At 41.8% G+C, this 17889-nt stretch overlaps 1 protein-coding gene across 4 annotated transcripts in view; it reads right to left on the bottom strand.

Annotated features, from left to right (window-relative positions):
• Nucleotides 1–17889, bottom strand: part of ATP7B (ATPase copper transporting beta) — a 35302-nt gene that overhangs the window by 11320 nt on the left and 6093 nt on the right. For all 4 annotated transcript variants that reach the window (XM_064440933.1, XM_064440932.1, XM_064440935.1 and 1 more), the window contains exons 2-13: nucleotides 11209–12436; nucleotides 9422–9658; nucleotides 8115–8278; nucleotides 7066–7227; nucleotides 5514–5590; nucleotides 4968–5142; nucleotides 4154–4387; nucleotides 3876–3967; nucleotides 3609–3736; nucleotides 2365–2519; nucleotides 2021–2155; nucleotides 1081–1275 (exon numbers count right to left, since the gene is read on the bottom strand). In XM_064440933.1, coding sequence (XP_064297003.1) covers nucleotides 1081–1275; nucleotides 2021–2155; nucleotides 2365–2519; nucleotides 3609–3736; nucleotides 3876–3967; nucleotides 4154–4387; nucleotides 4968–5142; nucleotides 5514–5590; nucleotides 7066–7227; nucleotides 8115–8278; nucleotides 9422–9658; nucleotides 11209–12436 — 2982 coding nt within the window. The remainder of the gene's footprint in view (nucleotides 1–1080; nucleotides 1276–2020; nucleotides 2156–2364; nucleotides 2520–3608; nucleotides 3737–3875; nucleotides 3968–4153; nucleotides 4388–4967; nucleotides 5143–5513; nucleotides 5591–7065; nucleotides 7228–8114; nucleotides 8279–9421; nucleotides 9659–11208; nucleotides 12437–17889) is intronic.

Genomic DNA, 17889 nt, shown 5'->3' on the forward strand with positions numbered 1-17889 from the left:
TTCCAGAAACAACAACATAACCAAACACACCCTCATTCTGTTCACCAAATTCAGCAATCATTTGTTAGCCAGCCCAACGGGTCTTGAGGAATTGGGAATGCACCAAAAAACACAGCCCCACATACACTGAAACCCAAACCTAAAGTCAATTCTAATCCTGAAAATAAAAGCAGCACAGAGAAACACATCAACCAAAAACTCAACAAAGTAGGCACTATTTCCATTCCCAGCTATTCCAACCCACCAACCTTGCAGAATCCAACAGGTCACCTAATTTTCCAAGCCCTGATCCTAGCCTCACTTAGATTCAAAAGGTAAAAAGTCTTGACAGTAATTAGCAGTCCTTCTTTTGGATGTTTTGGGGTTTTTTTCAGAGCCTTGGAGAAACTTCTGGTCTATGCTTTATAATGTCCAGTAAGAACAAGAATTAGTCTCATTAACGTATTCTTACCATCCTTTTCACTTAAAATGTTCTGCCTATGTCTAATCCAGTCTAGCATAGCATGGTTTAAACCCATATTCTTTTCTGTGGTCCTATGGTCATGGTCCTAGGTCATGTCCTATGCAGTGGACGTGTCAAACCTCCTCCTCCTTCAATCTCCTCCTCTTTTCATCAGTTTTCTGCCTTTGAAGGGCTTTTTCTGCCTCCCTTCCATCTTCTTTCTATACGTTAAAAGAGCTTCAAATCATTCTGGTTTTCTCTTACATCCTGCATTTTAAACTACTGATCATGAAAAATATGCATTTCACAACAGCCCTCTGAGGTAAAAAGGAAAACCGGATTATTGGGCTCTTTTGCAGAAGTAGTTAAAAGAGTGCAAAAATCAGAAACCTCTGAGGTCATGCAGAAGATCAGCAGCCTCACTGGCATAAGACTGCAGGAGCTGTTGACTCTCAACACTTTACTGTGACTACTTTGAAGAAAGGTCAGATCTGTCTTCTTCACCTTAATGAGCAGCAATCAATAGAAAAAAAAAAACAAACAACATTCTGCAGTCTTTCTCTGGACCAGCAGGGTTTTCCAGGAAATGATATTTCATGTAGCAACAGCTGGGTAAGCTACAAAAGTACAGAATTAACCTTGTGTGCCATTTCCAGGGGTTTTCCACCTTTGATGAGAATACCATTCTGCGCAGCAACTCCCGTGCCCACCATCACAGCTGTGGGGGTAGCCAAGCCTAAAGAACAGGGGCATGCAATGCTCAGCACAGTGATTGAGGTTTGAAAAGCAAACCTCAGTATTAGTTCAGCTTTTGAAACACGTTTGTTCTGATTCTGCAAGAAGAGGGAAGAGAGGGGGGAAAAAAAAAAAAAAGAATTGTGTGATTGATGATAGAAGATAACATAGATGTACAATGAATCATAGCCACTTCAAATAATACATTTGCCTGGAAACCCCCGGTATAGAAAAGCAATCTATTATTGTTACTGTAATGGTAGAGAAAGATCAATGTTACAAATTGTTTATGGTAATATTTTCTGGCTTTTTTCTGCTCAAGCACACATATGCTTGACTCTGCTCTCAGGCTTCTAGATGACAATATGGCTTGCTGGCATTTCCTTTACAGCTTAGCAAAGGAGAACCCTATATCCAGGTACACAGATCCCCACAGTTGCTGAGCACAGCAAATACACATCCTAAAGAGAACAGAAGCTCATCTTCTTTCTAAAGCCAAACTCACTATCTGCCATCAGGAACAAGGATGTCCAAAAAATTTCAGGCAATATAGGAATGGCTCAGCTCCTTGCAATGCAGCTATACAGATCATGTTTAGTCCAGGGAGACTGACAGTAATTTCAGTTTGTAGGAACCCCATGCAGAACCACTGGGAAAAATGCAAGGGTATATTTATACCTGCAGATAGATTTTAATTGGTGTTATTATCTGCTTTGTATAGAAAACACCACGTTGTACAAAAGTACTTGCCAGGTTGCAACATCAAACCTACACACAGAAGGTATGTTAATTACATAGAAGATATCCTAACACAAAAATCTAGCTCTTAATGAAATTACTTACAGGAAAATATTTTTGAATAACATCAAAATTTATAAAACCAATTGTGATCCATACTATCAACGTCACTGTTGAAATGATGATGATAAATGGAACAAAATATCCACTGAACTTATCTGCCAGCTGCTGGATGGGTGCCTATAAGAAAGAAAAACAGGGATTTGTATGTTTATGATCAAAACACATAAGTATGTAGAGTTCATGAAAATATCTAATATTCTTCATGATTCTTTTCTGAAGTCTGGAAAACACAGAGTTTGTTGAACAAGTAAATATATAAAAATACAGAATCTTTTTCTTATATACTCAAAATCCATTAATAAGTTTTTCTTTTCTATTATTTTTACCTTTGACATTTGAGCTTCTTCCACCAATTTCACGATTTGTGCCAGAGTGGTATCATTACCAACATGAGTTGCATTAACAAGAACTGATCCATGCGCATTTATAGAACCAGCAATCACTGTGCTCCCAGGCTTTTTAGTAACTGGCATAGCTTCCCCTAGAAAGAAAAGGCAAGAATAATTGAGGCAATGCCCCTAATAATAGTGAACATAGTTTGTTAGCACACAGCTAATTGTACGCTGGCAAAATCAGCATGCTAAGCAGTAATGACAAGAAATCACATATTGTAGATCTTTGTCTAGTGAAGACATGTATAAGTGCTGTCATACTTCTATAAACCTTTTCCTAGGTTTAGTTTCAAAGCAAACGCTGTTTCCTTGGTCCTAACCCTCCAGTATGCCACCCCTTAAAAGGGCCAGGAGCAAACTGATTGTAGAAAGAACTGCTAAGAATTTCTCCAATTAATACTTCGCGTAGCCATGGGAGTTTGAGCAATCTGTCTTTATTTCCACCACTCTCAGTCTTCAAAGACTACAGAACAGGAAAACCTCCTTTTCTCATGCTGCCTCTCCAAGAATACTAGCTCTACAAAAACTTTATTTTCTCTATTTTTAGGGTTAGTGATAATGACCTTTAAACTAAGGGTGTCCCTGTTCCCCAAGAAAAGTAAATATGTAAATAAAACAATTAAGCCAATTAAAATGTAAAGCTTTTATATGCTTTACCTTATTTATAAGAATTGCACCATGCAGAAAATCCTTATTATATTTTAAAAATGGAATGAAAATTTCAGAAGTTGCGAAAAAGCCCTGTGACCCTTAATGAGCATCAAGTTGCAAGGCTTTCTTTCCCTCTTCTTGCTCACTGGGAGATCCCTGCCAGAAGACCTGTTCAGTGCCTATGCGCACACCCCCCCAACATCCCAGCAACATTTCCCCGTCACCCTTTAGAAGTTGTTTCTGAGAAGGTACCATCTCTACAGATCCAACTCCCACCAGATCTCAGGAATAATGACAATAGCATTTAGGCTCTACCCATCCCATCAGTACATTAGTAAAACTGTCCAAACTGAGCAGAAGTTCTTCAGCTTTTTAGGGTGTGTGCAGATGGACACAAAGGCCAGGCACAGCGTCCATTAGAGCGGCAGGTTATTCAGGCAGCAGCTTTTGGGTTGGGCCTGCTCTCTTTTCGTTTAAGAAAGTGTTCTAGAAGATTTCACTTTTTGCATAAATGTAAGGGAAGTTACCAGTAATGAGAGACTCATCTGCCATAGAACTGCCTTCAATGACCTTTCCATCCACCGGGAACTTTCCACCAGGAACAACCTTTACAATATCACCCCTCTGAACCAGTTCAACAGCTACCTGTTCCTCCCTGCAAAAGACACAAGTAGAATAGACAGATTATTTACACCATCAGCTTCTAAAGAATAATAATGCTTTCACATTAATGGCATCAAGCCTAGTCTGTGCACCCAGGCAGGCTGATGGGGTTTTGGTTGATGAATATATACCTGATGATAGAGTGGTCAGGTCCAAGAGTCACCACAGTGGCTTCTGTGGCTTGAAGGGAGATAAGTTTAGCAAGAGCTTCTGAGGTCTTACTCTAAGAAACAGAAAAATGTTTAACAGATATTAAGATACATAAATGCTGATGTCTACTTAACACAATGAATCTAAATGACCTTGTACAATATAGGCTACAACAGAAACATCTGACTCAAAATTCCTCTGAATAGTTTTATTCTACTCTCATCATAAATACACAATAATTAGTGTGAAGATGCATTACCTTTGCTATGTGTTCCAGCCATCTCCCAAGGGCAATGAATACAAACAGCATTGGAGGAGTGTCAAAGAAAGTGACAGGGCTTTTCTCTGCCTTTTCAATTATTGCTACGATCAGGATCACACAAGAATACACATAAGCAATCGTCGTGGCCAGTACGATGAGCACATCCATATTGGCCGTCTTGTGCTTCAGCGATTTGTAAGCTTGTACATAAAAATACCATCCACCAAGAAACTGTTGGTGTAAGCATGGACAGACTCATATTAAGATCACAGCAGTGACAGCAGAGAGTACATAATACCATTCACAGCAGAATTATAAACACGTAGCAGATAAGGGAAGGCATTACTGTCCCATGCAAATTTTATACTGATATAACTTCAGAGGAGTGGTCTACTAAGAGGGTGACTCCATTGTCATCCTCTCACTTGCCCTTCCTTGTTCTGAAAACAACAGTGCCAGCTAAATATCATCCTTTTCCTCAGGAATGCAAACTAAACAAAGCACAGAAGTTGGAGAGAATTACCTATAGCTACCCAATTAGTCTGCAGCTGATCAGGTATTTCTTCATTTTAACACTACTTTCCCCACTGGGAAAACTATCATCTGACACAACTTTGGCAGGACTAAGTGCTGTGAGCAATTACAGAATGGATAACTTGCAGAAAAGTGCTGCCTCATTCTGTGCAGGTGGTACAGACAAGAGGGCAGGGCTAATCCACTAAACCTTTCCAGTCACCTGTTTTTATCACACCAGATTACATAAATGCTAGATGAATAGAAAGCAAACCCCTAGGAAGTACTGTGGACATACCTGAACAAAAGTGCACAGGACAAAGAAGAGAAGGTTTAAAATAGATAATCCAGGAATGAGATTCTGTTCCAGCACCATAGACTCATGGTGCTCACCGTCGGATATTAGCATATAAATCATTATGATTAAGACAGGGATACCAAACAGTAGGCTGCACAAGAAAGACTTCCTCCACCTGAAAAGTAGAAGCTGTAAATCCCTGGTTGTGATACACCCCACAGTACCCAGGCCAAACACTGTGCTCGCAGTGCAGGGCTTGGGGTATTAGTACTGTACTAACACACAGCAGCCTTGGGATATTTGGGAAAGATCCAACACTTTGGGACAGTTTCAGTGTCTCCTACATGTTTAACTGTATCAACTTCTATCAGTTAAAAACTGGAACTAATAAAAGTAATAAAAGTACTTGAACCGAACAGCAAATCGTAAAATTAAATATGCTTTACATAAGGATAAGCTAAATTAACTGGGAAAAGAAATGGGGAGGCACATTACAAGAGATGATCTATATACGTGCACTAATGAGAAAGAAAGAGAAATACTTACTGCTGTATTTCCTTTTTATGATCCAGGTTATGTGCATTTGGAACTCTTCTAGCCACGGAAGCATGAAAGCCAATTTCCTTTTTATTGAAAGGGGAGGAAAGATTAGTTAGTTTTGATTAAACTAACCATATTACTTAAAATGTATTTAAATGACACTACTTTTAAAAGACATTTCAGAAAAGGACACTGTTCCATATTTAATAAGTGCCAACTTCTTACTTATTTTTAGATCCTGCCAACATGAGAGGGTATTTCAGACAGTACTCAAAATGTGTACTGCAAAGGATTTCTGCTACCTATACATGGATACAGCGTAAAGGTGCAATAATCATCCCAGGTTTCTTAGGCACAGGAAGCTCCCACTGACAGCTGAAGTTCTGATGCCCTCCTCCTCAAGGGAAGTTTATGCCCTTTCATCTCCACTGGAATAAGTATGAGAGATGGAAAATAACACAAAGGAAGGTAGAAGTGTACAGGCCACTGGGCCTAGTCAACCTTGCATGCTGCTTCTTAACACTACAGTTGAGTAGCTACACCTGAAGTTGAAAATCAAAATAGCTAGAATCAGTTTAAACCTGTAAAGCAAAAAACTGCAGGGGAAAGCATCCCAGAAACAAATATATGCAAAAAGCCAATTTTGACTGACACTTCAGTGAGTTATTGCAGTAGAACCACCCCTGCCCCACATAAAACCACAAAAAACCCAATGCACACTTGCAAGCACAACACATTTAAACTTCATATCTGCATCATGAGATGCCCCTATGGCAAGATACACTTTACAGAACTACTCTGCCATCCTGAAGAGTCTACTAGTTAACATGTTACTCACTGCTGCTGCATCAATTCTGCAAGCTTTTTTCTGAGTAAATACTCTAGAACACGAAAGGCAGAGAGTCTTTGCTGTCCTCCTGACTACTCGCTGCATGGGCTTCATACAATAAGTTCTCTTCCCTTCTGGTGGGGCAGAGAAGGAAAAGGTTTTGTGCACACCTGGGCCATGATAATGGCAGGTTTTATGACCTGTGTGGTTACTGATTAGCTAGGATTTTTTTCCTTTAGTGACTGTATCACAAGCTCTTTCGGTTTAAAAAAGTCCTTCCCTGAACTGATATGAGAATAAATGCCAGTGTATACAGAGATGTGTAATAATTGGGGTATAAGCTATTGCAAAAGTTCTTTTACAGCCTCCTTCACTGGCAAGAGAAAGTAGCATTTTTTCCTGAAGTACCAACACTTCAGTGAAATGACTGGAAATAAGAGACACATGATTCTACACACAGAACTGCAAAGAACAAATGTATGACACTTTTAACAGATATAGATAAAAAAGGCTTATTTTTGTAGTTTTTAGGGTGTGTTTTTACAGTAACAACCTGGGATACTGTGCACTGCTGTGGAGCACAGCAGCTTCACCATAAGAGCATAAAAACATACGACAATTACCATGTCACCTGCAAAAGTCAGTGAAACCTCTCAAATATCAGCTGCTTTGTTTCTTTTTTAACTTCACCTTATAATTGTTCATACATAAAAAATTTCTAAGGCCTACCTCGATTATTTTTATAATATCTCGAGGTCCAGTAATTTCAGGATCAAACTGGATGTGAGCTTTGCAAGTAGCAAGTGCTACCGAGGCGTAGGATATGCCATTTGTTCTCATGAGTTTGGATTCGATATTGTGAACACAGGAAGCACAAGTCATCCCTGTAATCTAAAGAAAAGACAAATTTAGGTACAGCTAGCTGTCCCCCACATCCACCCAGTATTTGTGGATAAATTCAAGGCAGGCCTCCCCATGTCACAAAGGTACTAAAGACTATTCAAGCTCTGCTGGTACTGTCCCAAGGCCTCAGCATGAAGATTTTATAGAGCTGTCTTAAATGAAACAAAGCTGAGAACATAACTGTCCATTTTTATTATAAAATTCTGCAACCAGTAGTTATAGTCACAGCACTTGTATTGCAGCACTTGTACATTGTTTTAACTGCAACAGTATAGCTAATACAGCTCTATCAGCGGCTATATTCACATTGCCAAAGTCAAACTCTGCATGTGTAACTTCATCTTGCTTGCATAAATTTTCCTGTGGCTTCAACAAGGCACATTCCTGCTTTCTGTTCTATTAGTACAACTGCAGACTGTTGTTATCCATCTTCTAGTAGGCACGTCAGAGAATAACATAGACTTTTGAAGACTCTGTCCTTCATATAAACAACTTACTAATTTAACCCAAAGTTCTCAGATCTCTATACAAAGCGCCAGACATTATCAACAGGTATTTCGTGATGCATTCTCAGTTGCTCAGAGTCTGTACTGCTGACTGAAATGCCTTCACAGAAAAGTTCTGTTTCACCTCTCCTTGCTAAGAAAAGTCTGTTCTGTACATACCACTGTCACTTTTTATTTCAGTGCCTTTGGATGGGCTCTTCTAAGACAAATGGATTTTGTCTTTTCAGCAGTTAAGAAAAAATAGTGTCACCAGCCAGAACTGACCTGATGAAGCCACAACTCCTTAAATAAAAGCATTTGCAAGAAAATGATTCTTCCAGACCCGACTTTTCCAAAACCAACATATAATTTCAGATACACATGACTTACAAGAAGCTCCACATTTCCTTCTGTTTCTGCATGATCTTCTATGATGGTAGCTTCAAAACCCAAATTCTGGATCAGCTGTGCTATTTCAAGAGGCTGTATGAATTCTGGCTTGTATTTTATCTCTGCTTTACCTGCCATCAGCGCTACCAACACTGAAACAATTCCTGCAGTGGCAATAATAAAAAATATTAGACAACGTAGCTCCTTTGGGGGAAAGAAAAATCAAATATTACAAGTGATTGTCAATGAGGGCTGTAACAACTTAGAGATGTTACAAGCCTAATGATTTCTCTCTGCCTTCTAGTGTTGTTCCCTAATCACAACAGCGAAGTTTTTACTGAGATCCAGCCACGCTGTTGTTCCCATAAACAATGTGAGAAACATCAAGAGTTATGCAGGGAAGGAGGTGAGTTTTGCTATGATCTAATGAGACAAAAAGGATGTTCGAAAGCAGTCTTTGCACTCATTGCTGCAAGTTCTACCCTGGACTCTCTGAGTTTGGAAAGCCCTAAACAAATCCCATAGCACAATGCTAGGCCTTTTCCTTTTCTTGTTTTTCCCTTTGGGTTTTTTTTTAAATTCTTTTTGTAAATAAATAAAACCATAGAAATCTACATTCAGAATTGAAAAGCAAAACATAACATTCATAGGCAAAAAAATTGTTCTGAAGTGCTAATTGTTTCTTGGATTTTTAAATCAAGGCAGTGAGACCATCAGGGGGATACTGGGGGCACAGGAATCAGTAAGCAAAACCCTCCAAAGGCATGCCTGCACAAATTAAAGCAGACAATGCTGAGGTTCATCTTCTATAAGGCCAGAAGAAAGGCACCTCCAGTCTGCAGACTTCTAGCCTAATAAGCTTTGCTGTGCCTGAGCTAATATAATTGCTCAGGCTCTGGAGCCACGCATTTGTTTGTACCTGCTTGTGCAAATGTGCCCTGAAGGGTGTTTCACATCACAAATGTGTCAGAGTTCTCAACAGCTCTGGAAGAGGTGGATTGCTCTGTAAAGCAATAAGGCCCTGAAAACTAAATGAGAACCACTTCTCTGTTCTTGTCTTGAGCCTTATTTGAAATCTTGGTTATGTTACAACAACTTACTGTTACAATAGAAGTATGTCCATGAGGTTTGTCCACCAGTGCAGTAGGATAGTTAAACAGTGATGTGGCTACGTTAGCACTAAGAAAGAGCATTAAGTCTATTTAACCTCAAGATGTTGTACCACAGCCTCTTCCATTAACTGCACAGAACACCTTTTCCAACCCGTGGTCCCTTATAGACTCATTATAGGAATCTTAATTTATTACCATCTTCTTTCTGCAGATTTCTTTCAATGGCAGACACACACGACGCACAGGTCATCCCTGTGATTTGTAAAAAACACTTTTCAGTTGTCGCTTCGCTAGGCTGGTTTGGCCCATCAAGGTGAGGACTGTCTGGAAGAGCATCTGAGGCACTGCCTTGGCGAGGAGGCTCTGGAGCTCGAGGCTCCACGGCAGCATTGCTGGCATCAGGTCGGTGCCTACGTTCTCCAGCGGTGGTATCTTGAATAAATGCACAATAAACTGAACAAACACTATCTACAGTGCAATTGGATCATGTAAAACTACAAGCAGGTCACATTTATTAATCACGCAAAGTCTCTTAGTTGTTTGAAAGGTGACATGCTTCATCTCTTCATAGAAATAATATAAATTGTTACTATGTATATAACAATATACACTCACTAGTACAACTTGCATGACCATTTAACTCTACAGAACTGTTTTTCCACTTTCAGATGGCAAATTATTCCCTCCAATTTCAATGCTTAGATCTGACAGCTACCTCCACTCAATAAAGACATATTGGTATCTAGAGGATCCTTATCCAGCACAGAGAACACAGTCCAGCCTCACATCCATTCTCTCCTTGCTGTTGTCTACGCAGGACTCATAGCACTTCATCTCAAACAAGAAAAAGGACAAGTTTCTCAACGTGTTTCTCTTTATGGCACAACATTTACACTGCAAGTACTGCAAAACAAGTAGTGGAAGGATATGCAGCACCCAGAAGACTGGTACACATACAGGCCCGCTGCAATAATTTTTGTTCTTTACCAGATACTGAAGAGACACCCAACAGCTCGAGCTGCATTCACAAACTTGGGCAGAGGTCTGTGTAAAGGAGCAGGAGTTGCTTCTGAACATGTTAAACACACGTCCCTTAGATGGATCAGGATGTCTCCCACCAACAAATTATAAACCAAACAAACCTTAATTAAACACCACATACAGGGTCCTTCTCATCTGTGGCAGTTCCACAGATTCAGAGGGTTTGGATCTGTGAGAAGAGCTAACAGGATATAGTCTATTGTGATCAAACTAATTCATTCCAGGTAAAATACATCAATATCTCAAAGCAAATCTGTTGAGTTGAAGCAGTTAAGTATTGCCGTATTTGAAATTTGCTAGAGAGGAGATTGTGCATTGTAGCAACTTCTTAAACACTGAGCACATGTACAAAATGTACAAACTGTACTGCAGCTGACATGTAAAAGCACTTGCTCCCACCAAAGAGTACCTGCATCTTGCCACTTACCTCACTTAAAGTGAGGCTTAGTAAAGTAGGGCTAGTAAAAATACTCAAGAAATAAAGGTCAAATTATTAGGACACTAAAAAGATATTTTAGCTAGGTAAAAAGTGGTGTTAAATGAAAGAGATTTCATTAAGTCTGTGGGGTTTGGTATTTTGGAACATAAATGGAAGCATTTGGTTGATAGGTCTACTTACAGCAGCCCATAGACATAGGAGGAAACCTACTTCAGTGGGTAAGGGCATCGGCTATTTGAAAGACCTTGTACCAACTTCCAAACCTTTTGGATTTATAATGTAAGTCAACTTTTCCACCCGCTAGTGCAGTTATTAAGGGCTGAAATAAGGTGCTCCACAGCTGAAATCTCTCCCCCTTGCTAAGCAAGGCCAGATCACACCAGTCCCTTAGAAAAGACAGTGCCACTGTGATGTTCTAAGAGTTTCGCTCCAGGAAAGAGTGTCAACGCAGGTATTGCACGGCCCAGCTTGGCAAACTACCCACGGAAATAAAAACAGTTACCTGTCAGCACAGAAGCATCAAACCCCATGTCTTCTATGGCAGCTCTTAACTCTTCTCCATTAGTGACAGCTGGATCATAATGTACGGTCCCAGTCCCATCAGCCAGAGAAACTGCTATACATTGCACTCCTTGTCTCTGTGATATGGTCCCTTCTATGGACTGTACACAGGAATTGCAAGTCATGCCATCAATCCTAATAACAGCTGTGCATGTCGTGTCTTGAAGTGGCTCTCCGAAGAGATTGCATAGCAAAGCAGGTGATGGAGATGCTGCCTTATTAACTTCCGAACCATTAAGGAGACATACTTTAAAGTTTCCAGGTGGAAGGGATTCAATAGCTTGCTGCAAAGCTGACAGTGTAATTAAATTTGGACTATACTGTACCACAGCACGTTTATGCTCCAAAGACACTTTAATACATTGTATGCCGGGAAGATCTGATATATTTCCTTCAATGTTTCTGACACAGGATTTGCAGTGCATGCCTTCTATCCGTACAGCCACTGTAGCTGTGCCACTCATCTTGGCGTCTGGTGGATCCACCCCATCGCTCTTGAGACTTGCCGGTGTCCCCTTGGGGTTTGCATTCTGCAAGCACCCAAGATCAAGGACACCAAGCTTCAAAGGTGCCGATTTACTTTTAATGGTGCATTCATACCCCAGGTTACTGATATGGCTCTTGAGGTCGTCAGGCTGAATGATGTAAGGATAGTAAGCAATAATTGCTTCCTGGTTACCAAGTGACACCTTGATTTTCGCCACACCTTGCAGTTTCCTAATCTTCCCTTCAATGTTAGTGACACAGGACTGGCACGTCATGCCTTCTACCCGAAGCTTAACGACTGCTTCTCTCAAGCACGACAAATTTACTGTCGCTGTTTTCAACCTCTTTTCTGCTATGCTGGCGTCGAAGCCCATATCCTGAATTTCCTGGCAAATCTGTTCAGGGCTTATTTCTGACTGCAGATACTTTATTATAGCATTGCCTTGTTCAAGGGATACTTTTATACTCACAATACCCTTCACCTTGGAAATTCGTCCTTCTATCGACTGCACACAAGATTGGCAAGTCATTCCCACAACATTGACTTCCACAGTGTGCTCTTGGGAAGATGAAGAGTGCACAGTTTCAAAGCTCTCCTCATAGCCCATGTTGTCAAAACCAAAACTGTGTTTCATTGTAGGCTCCAGCTCACAGCCACGAGGAGAATCAGTGGTGGACAAAGGCTAAAGAGCAACAGGAAAAGTAAAAATAAAACACATGTATTTTTAGCACTATAAAAGCAGCAATATTTTGCATATTCTCTCAAGCACATATGCTCTCAAGTCAGTCTATAACACCAAAACATTTCACAATGTTAACTTACACTTTCAATATATTACCATTTAGTTATGCCCACAATGATGAATCAGGCCTCTGACACTTCTCTTGAGCAGCAATTTAAAAAATATTCACTAGGGATATAAAAGCAAAAGTGTCTCAATATTTCCAATCCAATCATTTAAAACTTGAGCTCTTCACAGCCACGGAGCACTTTCACCATGCAGCCCGAGCCCTGCTCTTCAGAGCACACTGTCACCTGCACAAAGAATCACAGCAACGTGTGCTGAAATTCCCTCCACAAATGTCAGAAGCCGGCTCAGTTTGTCCAACCTGCTATTGCTCAGCAGGAGTTCAAACCAAACCAAACCAAACCAAACGAAAATGCCTAGTTGCATGATGTCTGAAGGTCTGTATGCGTGCGTACAAGGGCCTGAGCTGCCTGCATACATACAGATCCTTAAGTTAAAATCTATACCTGAGAAAGATTTTAAAAGACACAGACCTATATACAGAGACTTCCACTATGGTGTAGTTTCATCTACTTCTTTGTGAGGCACCTAAGAAAGACCACATATTGAGCTGCAGAAACTCACTGGTTTGATCTAACACCAATTTTTAGGATGTAATGACCAGTATTGAAGTAGATTGGCCAGAATGGGACTATCTGTCAGCCAGATCACGGGTTCCATGGTACTGGGACTCTAGAGTTCAGTGCACTCGACTCAACTGAAAATGAAATATTAAAAATAAAAAGAAAGTTATAAAGGCAATGCTTCTCGCAGAACAGGTAATCGGAGTACAGACTGTCATCAAGGGAAACTGCTGGCACCAAGTGATAAGGAAGATTAAGAAAGTGAGGGACAAGGCCCATATTTGTCAGGTTTCATGGAAAGAACATCAAAATTCATGTCTGTGACTTAAGGCAGCTTTAACTACTAAAATTTAGATGCAAGTTACTGAGACAAATCTATTTATTCTCCTGCAAAGCCATGGGCTCTCCACCATTCAATAAATCACCTAATGGTGGGTGTTACCGCAGGGGGAGGGTCACCAGATCAGGCTCAGTACCACAAATCTTGTTCCTGCCACTGAGAAGAAAACTCCCTCCTTGGTACCACAGCATGTATGAGAAGCATTTAGGCCGCTTATTAACACTAGAACGCATCCAGTTCATTTGATGCAGTATTCAAAATTCATTAACTTGATTTTGTTTCACGCTTAGTCAGCTTGGGAATAACGAGGTCTGGGGTCACGACCAAAATGGCAAAAATTTAACATGAGAAATTTGCTTTCAGCCTTCTCCATACTGTGTTTATTAGAATGGGAGGAGGAATGAGCAACTTCAACTCTCAGCGTTACGGTGCAGCCCTTCGCTACCCTGACCGTGAGCTCTCCCCTCATGCCCCTTCCCTGTCTGCTTGGCCTCAAGGCTACACTCTGGGGATGCTGGGGAAGAACAGTCATGGAAATATTTTTGCCCCGACATCCCTTTTTACCTCTCCCTCCCACAGGCCTGGCAGTGCCAGGGGCACATAATCCTCTCCTTACGCATTTCTTCCCAGAAGTCACTGAAATCCCCAACATACGTGGAAATGCACAGCCAGCCCCTTCTTTTAAAACAAAGTATAAACAGTTAACCGGACCTCCCTGCAGAGGTGGTTGCTTCCTGTTTAGGCACAAACAAAGAGGACCACATGCTTATTTCCTCCTCTTTGTGCTCTCCCACACTTGAAAATAATAATATGGCCTCGTATATCGAAAAGAAGCCAGCCTGCAAATGAAAAGTCTCTCACACACTGCATTTCAAACAATGCTGAAACTGAAACTTGCATTTATTGTAATGCCGACCTCAAGAAACATTATTTGAATATTGTCCCTTGCCTTCTCTTAGGTATCACCTGTCCCCAGCCCCCCAAGGACACTTTGATCATGGTGGCCGGCTCTCCTTATCACAAACACCCGGTAAAGCGAAAATCCACGTGCAAATTACAGGAGCTCACCCTGTACATTTACTTTGGCTCGGGCGACAAAGGCATGTGCCTTCTGCTTCCTTTGGCGAACCAGAGCATGAGAGACGTGAACATCCTCTGCTCTCCTGCTCCCCTTCACCACGTTTCTAGCAGCCACTTGCAGATGAAAACCAGGAACCATCACAGGCCTTATGTCCTCCACTGCATTCCCTCCACCCCCAAGCCCACCAACCATCTCAGTTTTCCTAGGTACCCAGTGATATGAAAGCAATTCAAATTAAATGTATAAAAAGATTAAAGGGTATTTCTCATCCTCCAGTCGTTTGAAAAACATAAAAGCAAGGACTGATTCTACTATTTCAATGCATTGTAAGCCACAGAAACATCAAAACTTGGCGGCCACTTTGTATTTTGGATAAAAAGCTATCCCAAAGCTCAGAAGAATTGGCAAAAATATTTTGTTTGTTATTTGACAAAAACAGAGGTTTATGCTTTGTAGGAGAAAAATCCTTGCACACAAATTTTAAATGACAAGGGAAAAATTAGAGAGGGGACGTGGATATAAAAAAATTGAAAGGTTTATTTCCCTTAAAAAAACAAAAACAAAAACAAAAACAAAAAAATCCACATATGCCAAATCATTGAAGAATCTCCCCACAAAAACCAGAAACATGAACAGGTTCAAACACAGTACTTACAAAGCCTTCAGTATTGTTTAACAGCTTAAAAAAAAAAAAAGGGGGGCACAAATACATCTTTGTGTGTATTTGCAAGGAGGAGTGTTTCTCCACTAGATCAGAGGAAAACAGCAGGTTCACGTAAGGACACAAACATGAGGCATGCAGAAATGTGCCTGTAGTTTTCCTCAGGCACACACTGGGTCTCAGAAGAGGGTTTCCTGATACCAGCTAACACCCACACATAAAATGGCATCTATGAAGCTCTACAGTAATTCAGAGACACCATCTGCAAGAGGATCAGAGAAGCAGCCACCTCCAAAAATGCCAAAAAAGCTGCCTGGGATTCCCAAGTGTTGCCTCTTCTGCTTGCTTCTGCCTAGAGAGAAAGCCCAATGAAATAATGAGAATGCATCTGACTCCACATCCATTCAGGAGTGTGAAAGAACTGGACGCAGCTACTATTTTGTCTCTCACACCAAAGGAGACCCGCTTACTTTAAAGGGCAGGTGTACACCAAATCTGTTTGCTCTACCACTCTCATGCATATTTTTACAGTGACTATGTAAAAAACATGTAAATAATGAAAACATGAAATTATGACAATTCTATCCCTGCCTTGTTCTGTGTGTAAAAGTTACAACTCAAAATGCACAGCTGAGAGAGGCTCTGTCTGAAAGCTAAGAATCCCTACAGAAAGCAGTGTTATGAATCCCAATTAAACAATACAGACAAAGAAAATAGAAGAAAATTATAAAAAGACCCATTGACACAGAAGCAGCAGTAGCCGGGAGGCTTGAAAATAAGCACCAGAGCTGGATGGAAAATAATCCCATCTACAGAAGACAGCTCTGAAAAGGACCCAAGACAAGTAGCAACTGAAATTGTTGATCTGCGTGAGCATGGGATCTGAAGCCCAGCTCCCAGTACAAGGGTTTCAGAGTAAACCCACCCACATGGAGAACAACCCTTGCTGCCCCGGACAGGAGCTGGAGCATTCATGCCTGCCCTGGGGCAAAGCAGGTTTGGGACAGCAGGAAGAGGCAGAGGCTCCTGCTCCCCATTCCTGACTGCCTCAGCCACCAGGAAGAAGATCATCTGACAGGAATATGCCCTGGGGCTGGACTAACTTTTTGGGAAAGCATGGAGGTGGAGCAGGGCAGGGAGACACTGCCGGATTGGGAGCATCAAGTCTCGAGCCCTGGCTTGGCATGCAGCTCTTGGCATTACAGCATCCAGAGCTCAGCAGCTGTCCCCAAGGGGGAAAGGGGGTTGTTGTCCGTGGCCTGTGTGACTGACTGGTGGGGTAAAACTGCTCCATCAAGGGCTGCCCTCGGAGGCCTAGCATTAGCGTACCTCATTGTCCCCCAAAATGGGCTATTTCTTTTAGGTACTCCCATTCAGAAGTGCAAAGGCCAAGGGTTTAACACAGCAGTGAGGGGATACAGAATAAATGTAAGAAAATCAACCGAAGTGGGGAAAAAACAACCCAAAGAGCAAGAAACCACAGCACTGGGTGAGACCCTCCCATACAGCACAGGGTGACTGGCATCCTGACAACGGATGTGACCCCATGGCTGTAAATTCAACAAGGTTTGTGCCCTCCTCGGCTTTGCACCCTGGCTGCTAGCCATCCCTGGCTGGGTCCCCATGCTCCCTTCCAACCCCATGCTCCATGGTCACCTCGTGGGGTGGCTTGTCACTGGGAAAGCCATCCCCCACCCCCCCACCCCTCCCCTTCCCAAGAGGTGCAGCCACTGCCGAAACACCAGTGTAAAGCTCTTGGCCTCAGCAGTACGAGGCTGAAGCCATGCCGGGTGCACCCCACAGCTCTCCAAGCATCACCCACACCAAGATCCCACATGGCTGCTGCTCCTCTCTGGTGCTCCAGCAAGACTCTCCCCCCAGCGCTGGCACTGCTCTCCCACCCTCCTTCACTTGGCCTGCAGGGATGCTAATTTTCATATCCTGAAATTCAAGCGCCAGACTCCTTGCTGTGGTGCCAGGCAGTCAGCCGGCAAGGAAACGGGGCCTGGCGCATTCAGCACCTTCCCCTCTACTTCTCGCCATTTGCTCACCCACAAATGCCAGATGTCAGTGAACCTCTCGCCCAGTGTCTCCAGAGGTTTTGGGCTCCTTTCTCCCTGTACCTCCGCAGGCTGAAACCACCTATCGCCCTTTTGCCTGCAAGCGCACACAACTGCCAAAAATTTACCTTATCTGTGTCACTGTTTTGCCTTTCCTGCTTCATTCTTTCACAACCCAGCTGATTCATGGCTTTGGATTCAGGCAGAGAGTAACACACAACTGAAAAGCCACATACTATTAATTAAATGCTTCAGATGCTTTCCCTGTTTGTTATAGGCAGCCAGTGAAAAACAAAATGAGGGCAGAGCAGCCTCAGGAACATCAAAGGTTCTGAGTCTTCAATTTCATGCCTGTAACAGCAGAACTTCTGAGTGGGCAGAAATTCAACCCTCATCCTCCTTAACAAATTTCAGTGCAACTTGTTCACCAATCTTGTTAGCACACATTGTCTAAAAGTATTAGATGTTAGCTGAATTAGTTCTTCCTTCCCTCTTCCCCCAAGCTTAGCAAAGATTAGCAAATGTCAGTAGCTACTATTTTCAGTAACTACTTGAAACACAACTTGTTATTTTTCAAATAGTTCCTGAGTCTTAAACATGGGAAAACCCATCCTCTCCACCT

This window comes from Phalacrocorax carbo, chromosome 1, assembly GCF_963921805.1.
Source record: "Phalacrocorax carbo chromosome 1, bPhaCar2.1, whole genome shotgun sequence".
In the NCBI taxonomy this organism is placed as follows: Eukaryota; Metazoa; Chordata; class Aves; order Suliformes; family Phalacrocoracidae; genus Phalacrocorax; species Phalacrocorax carbo.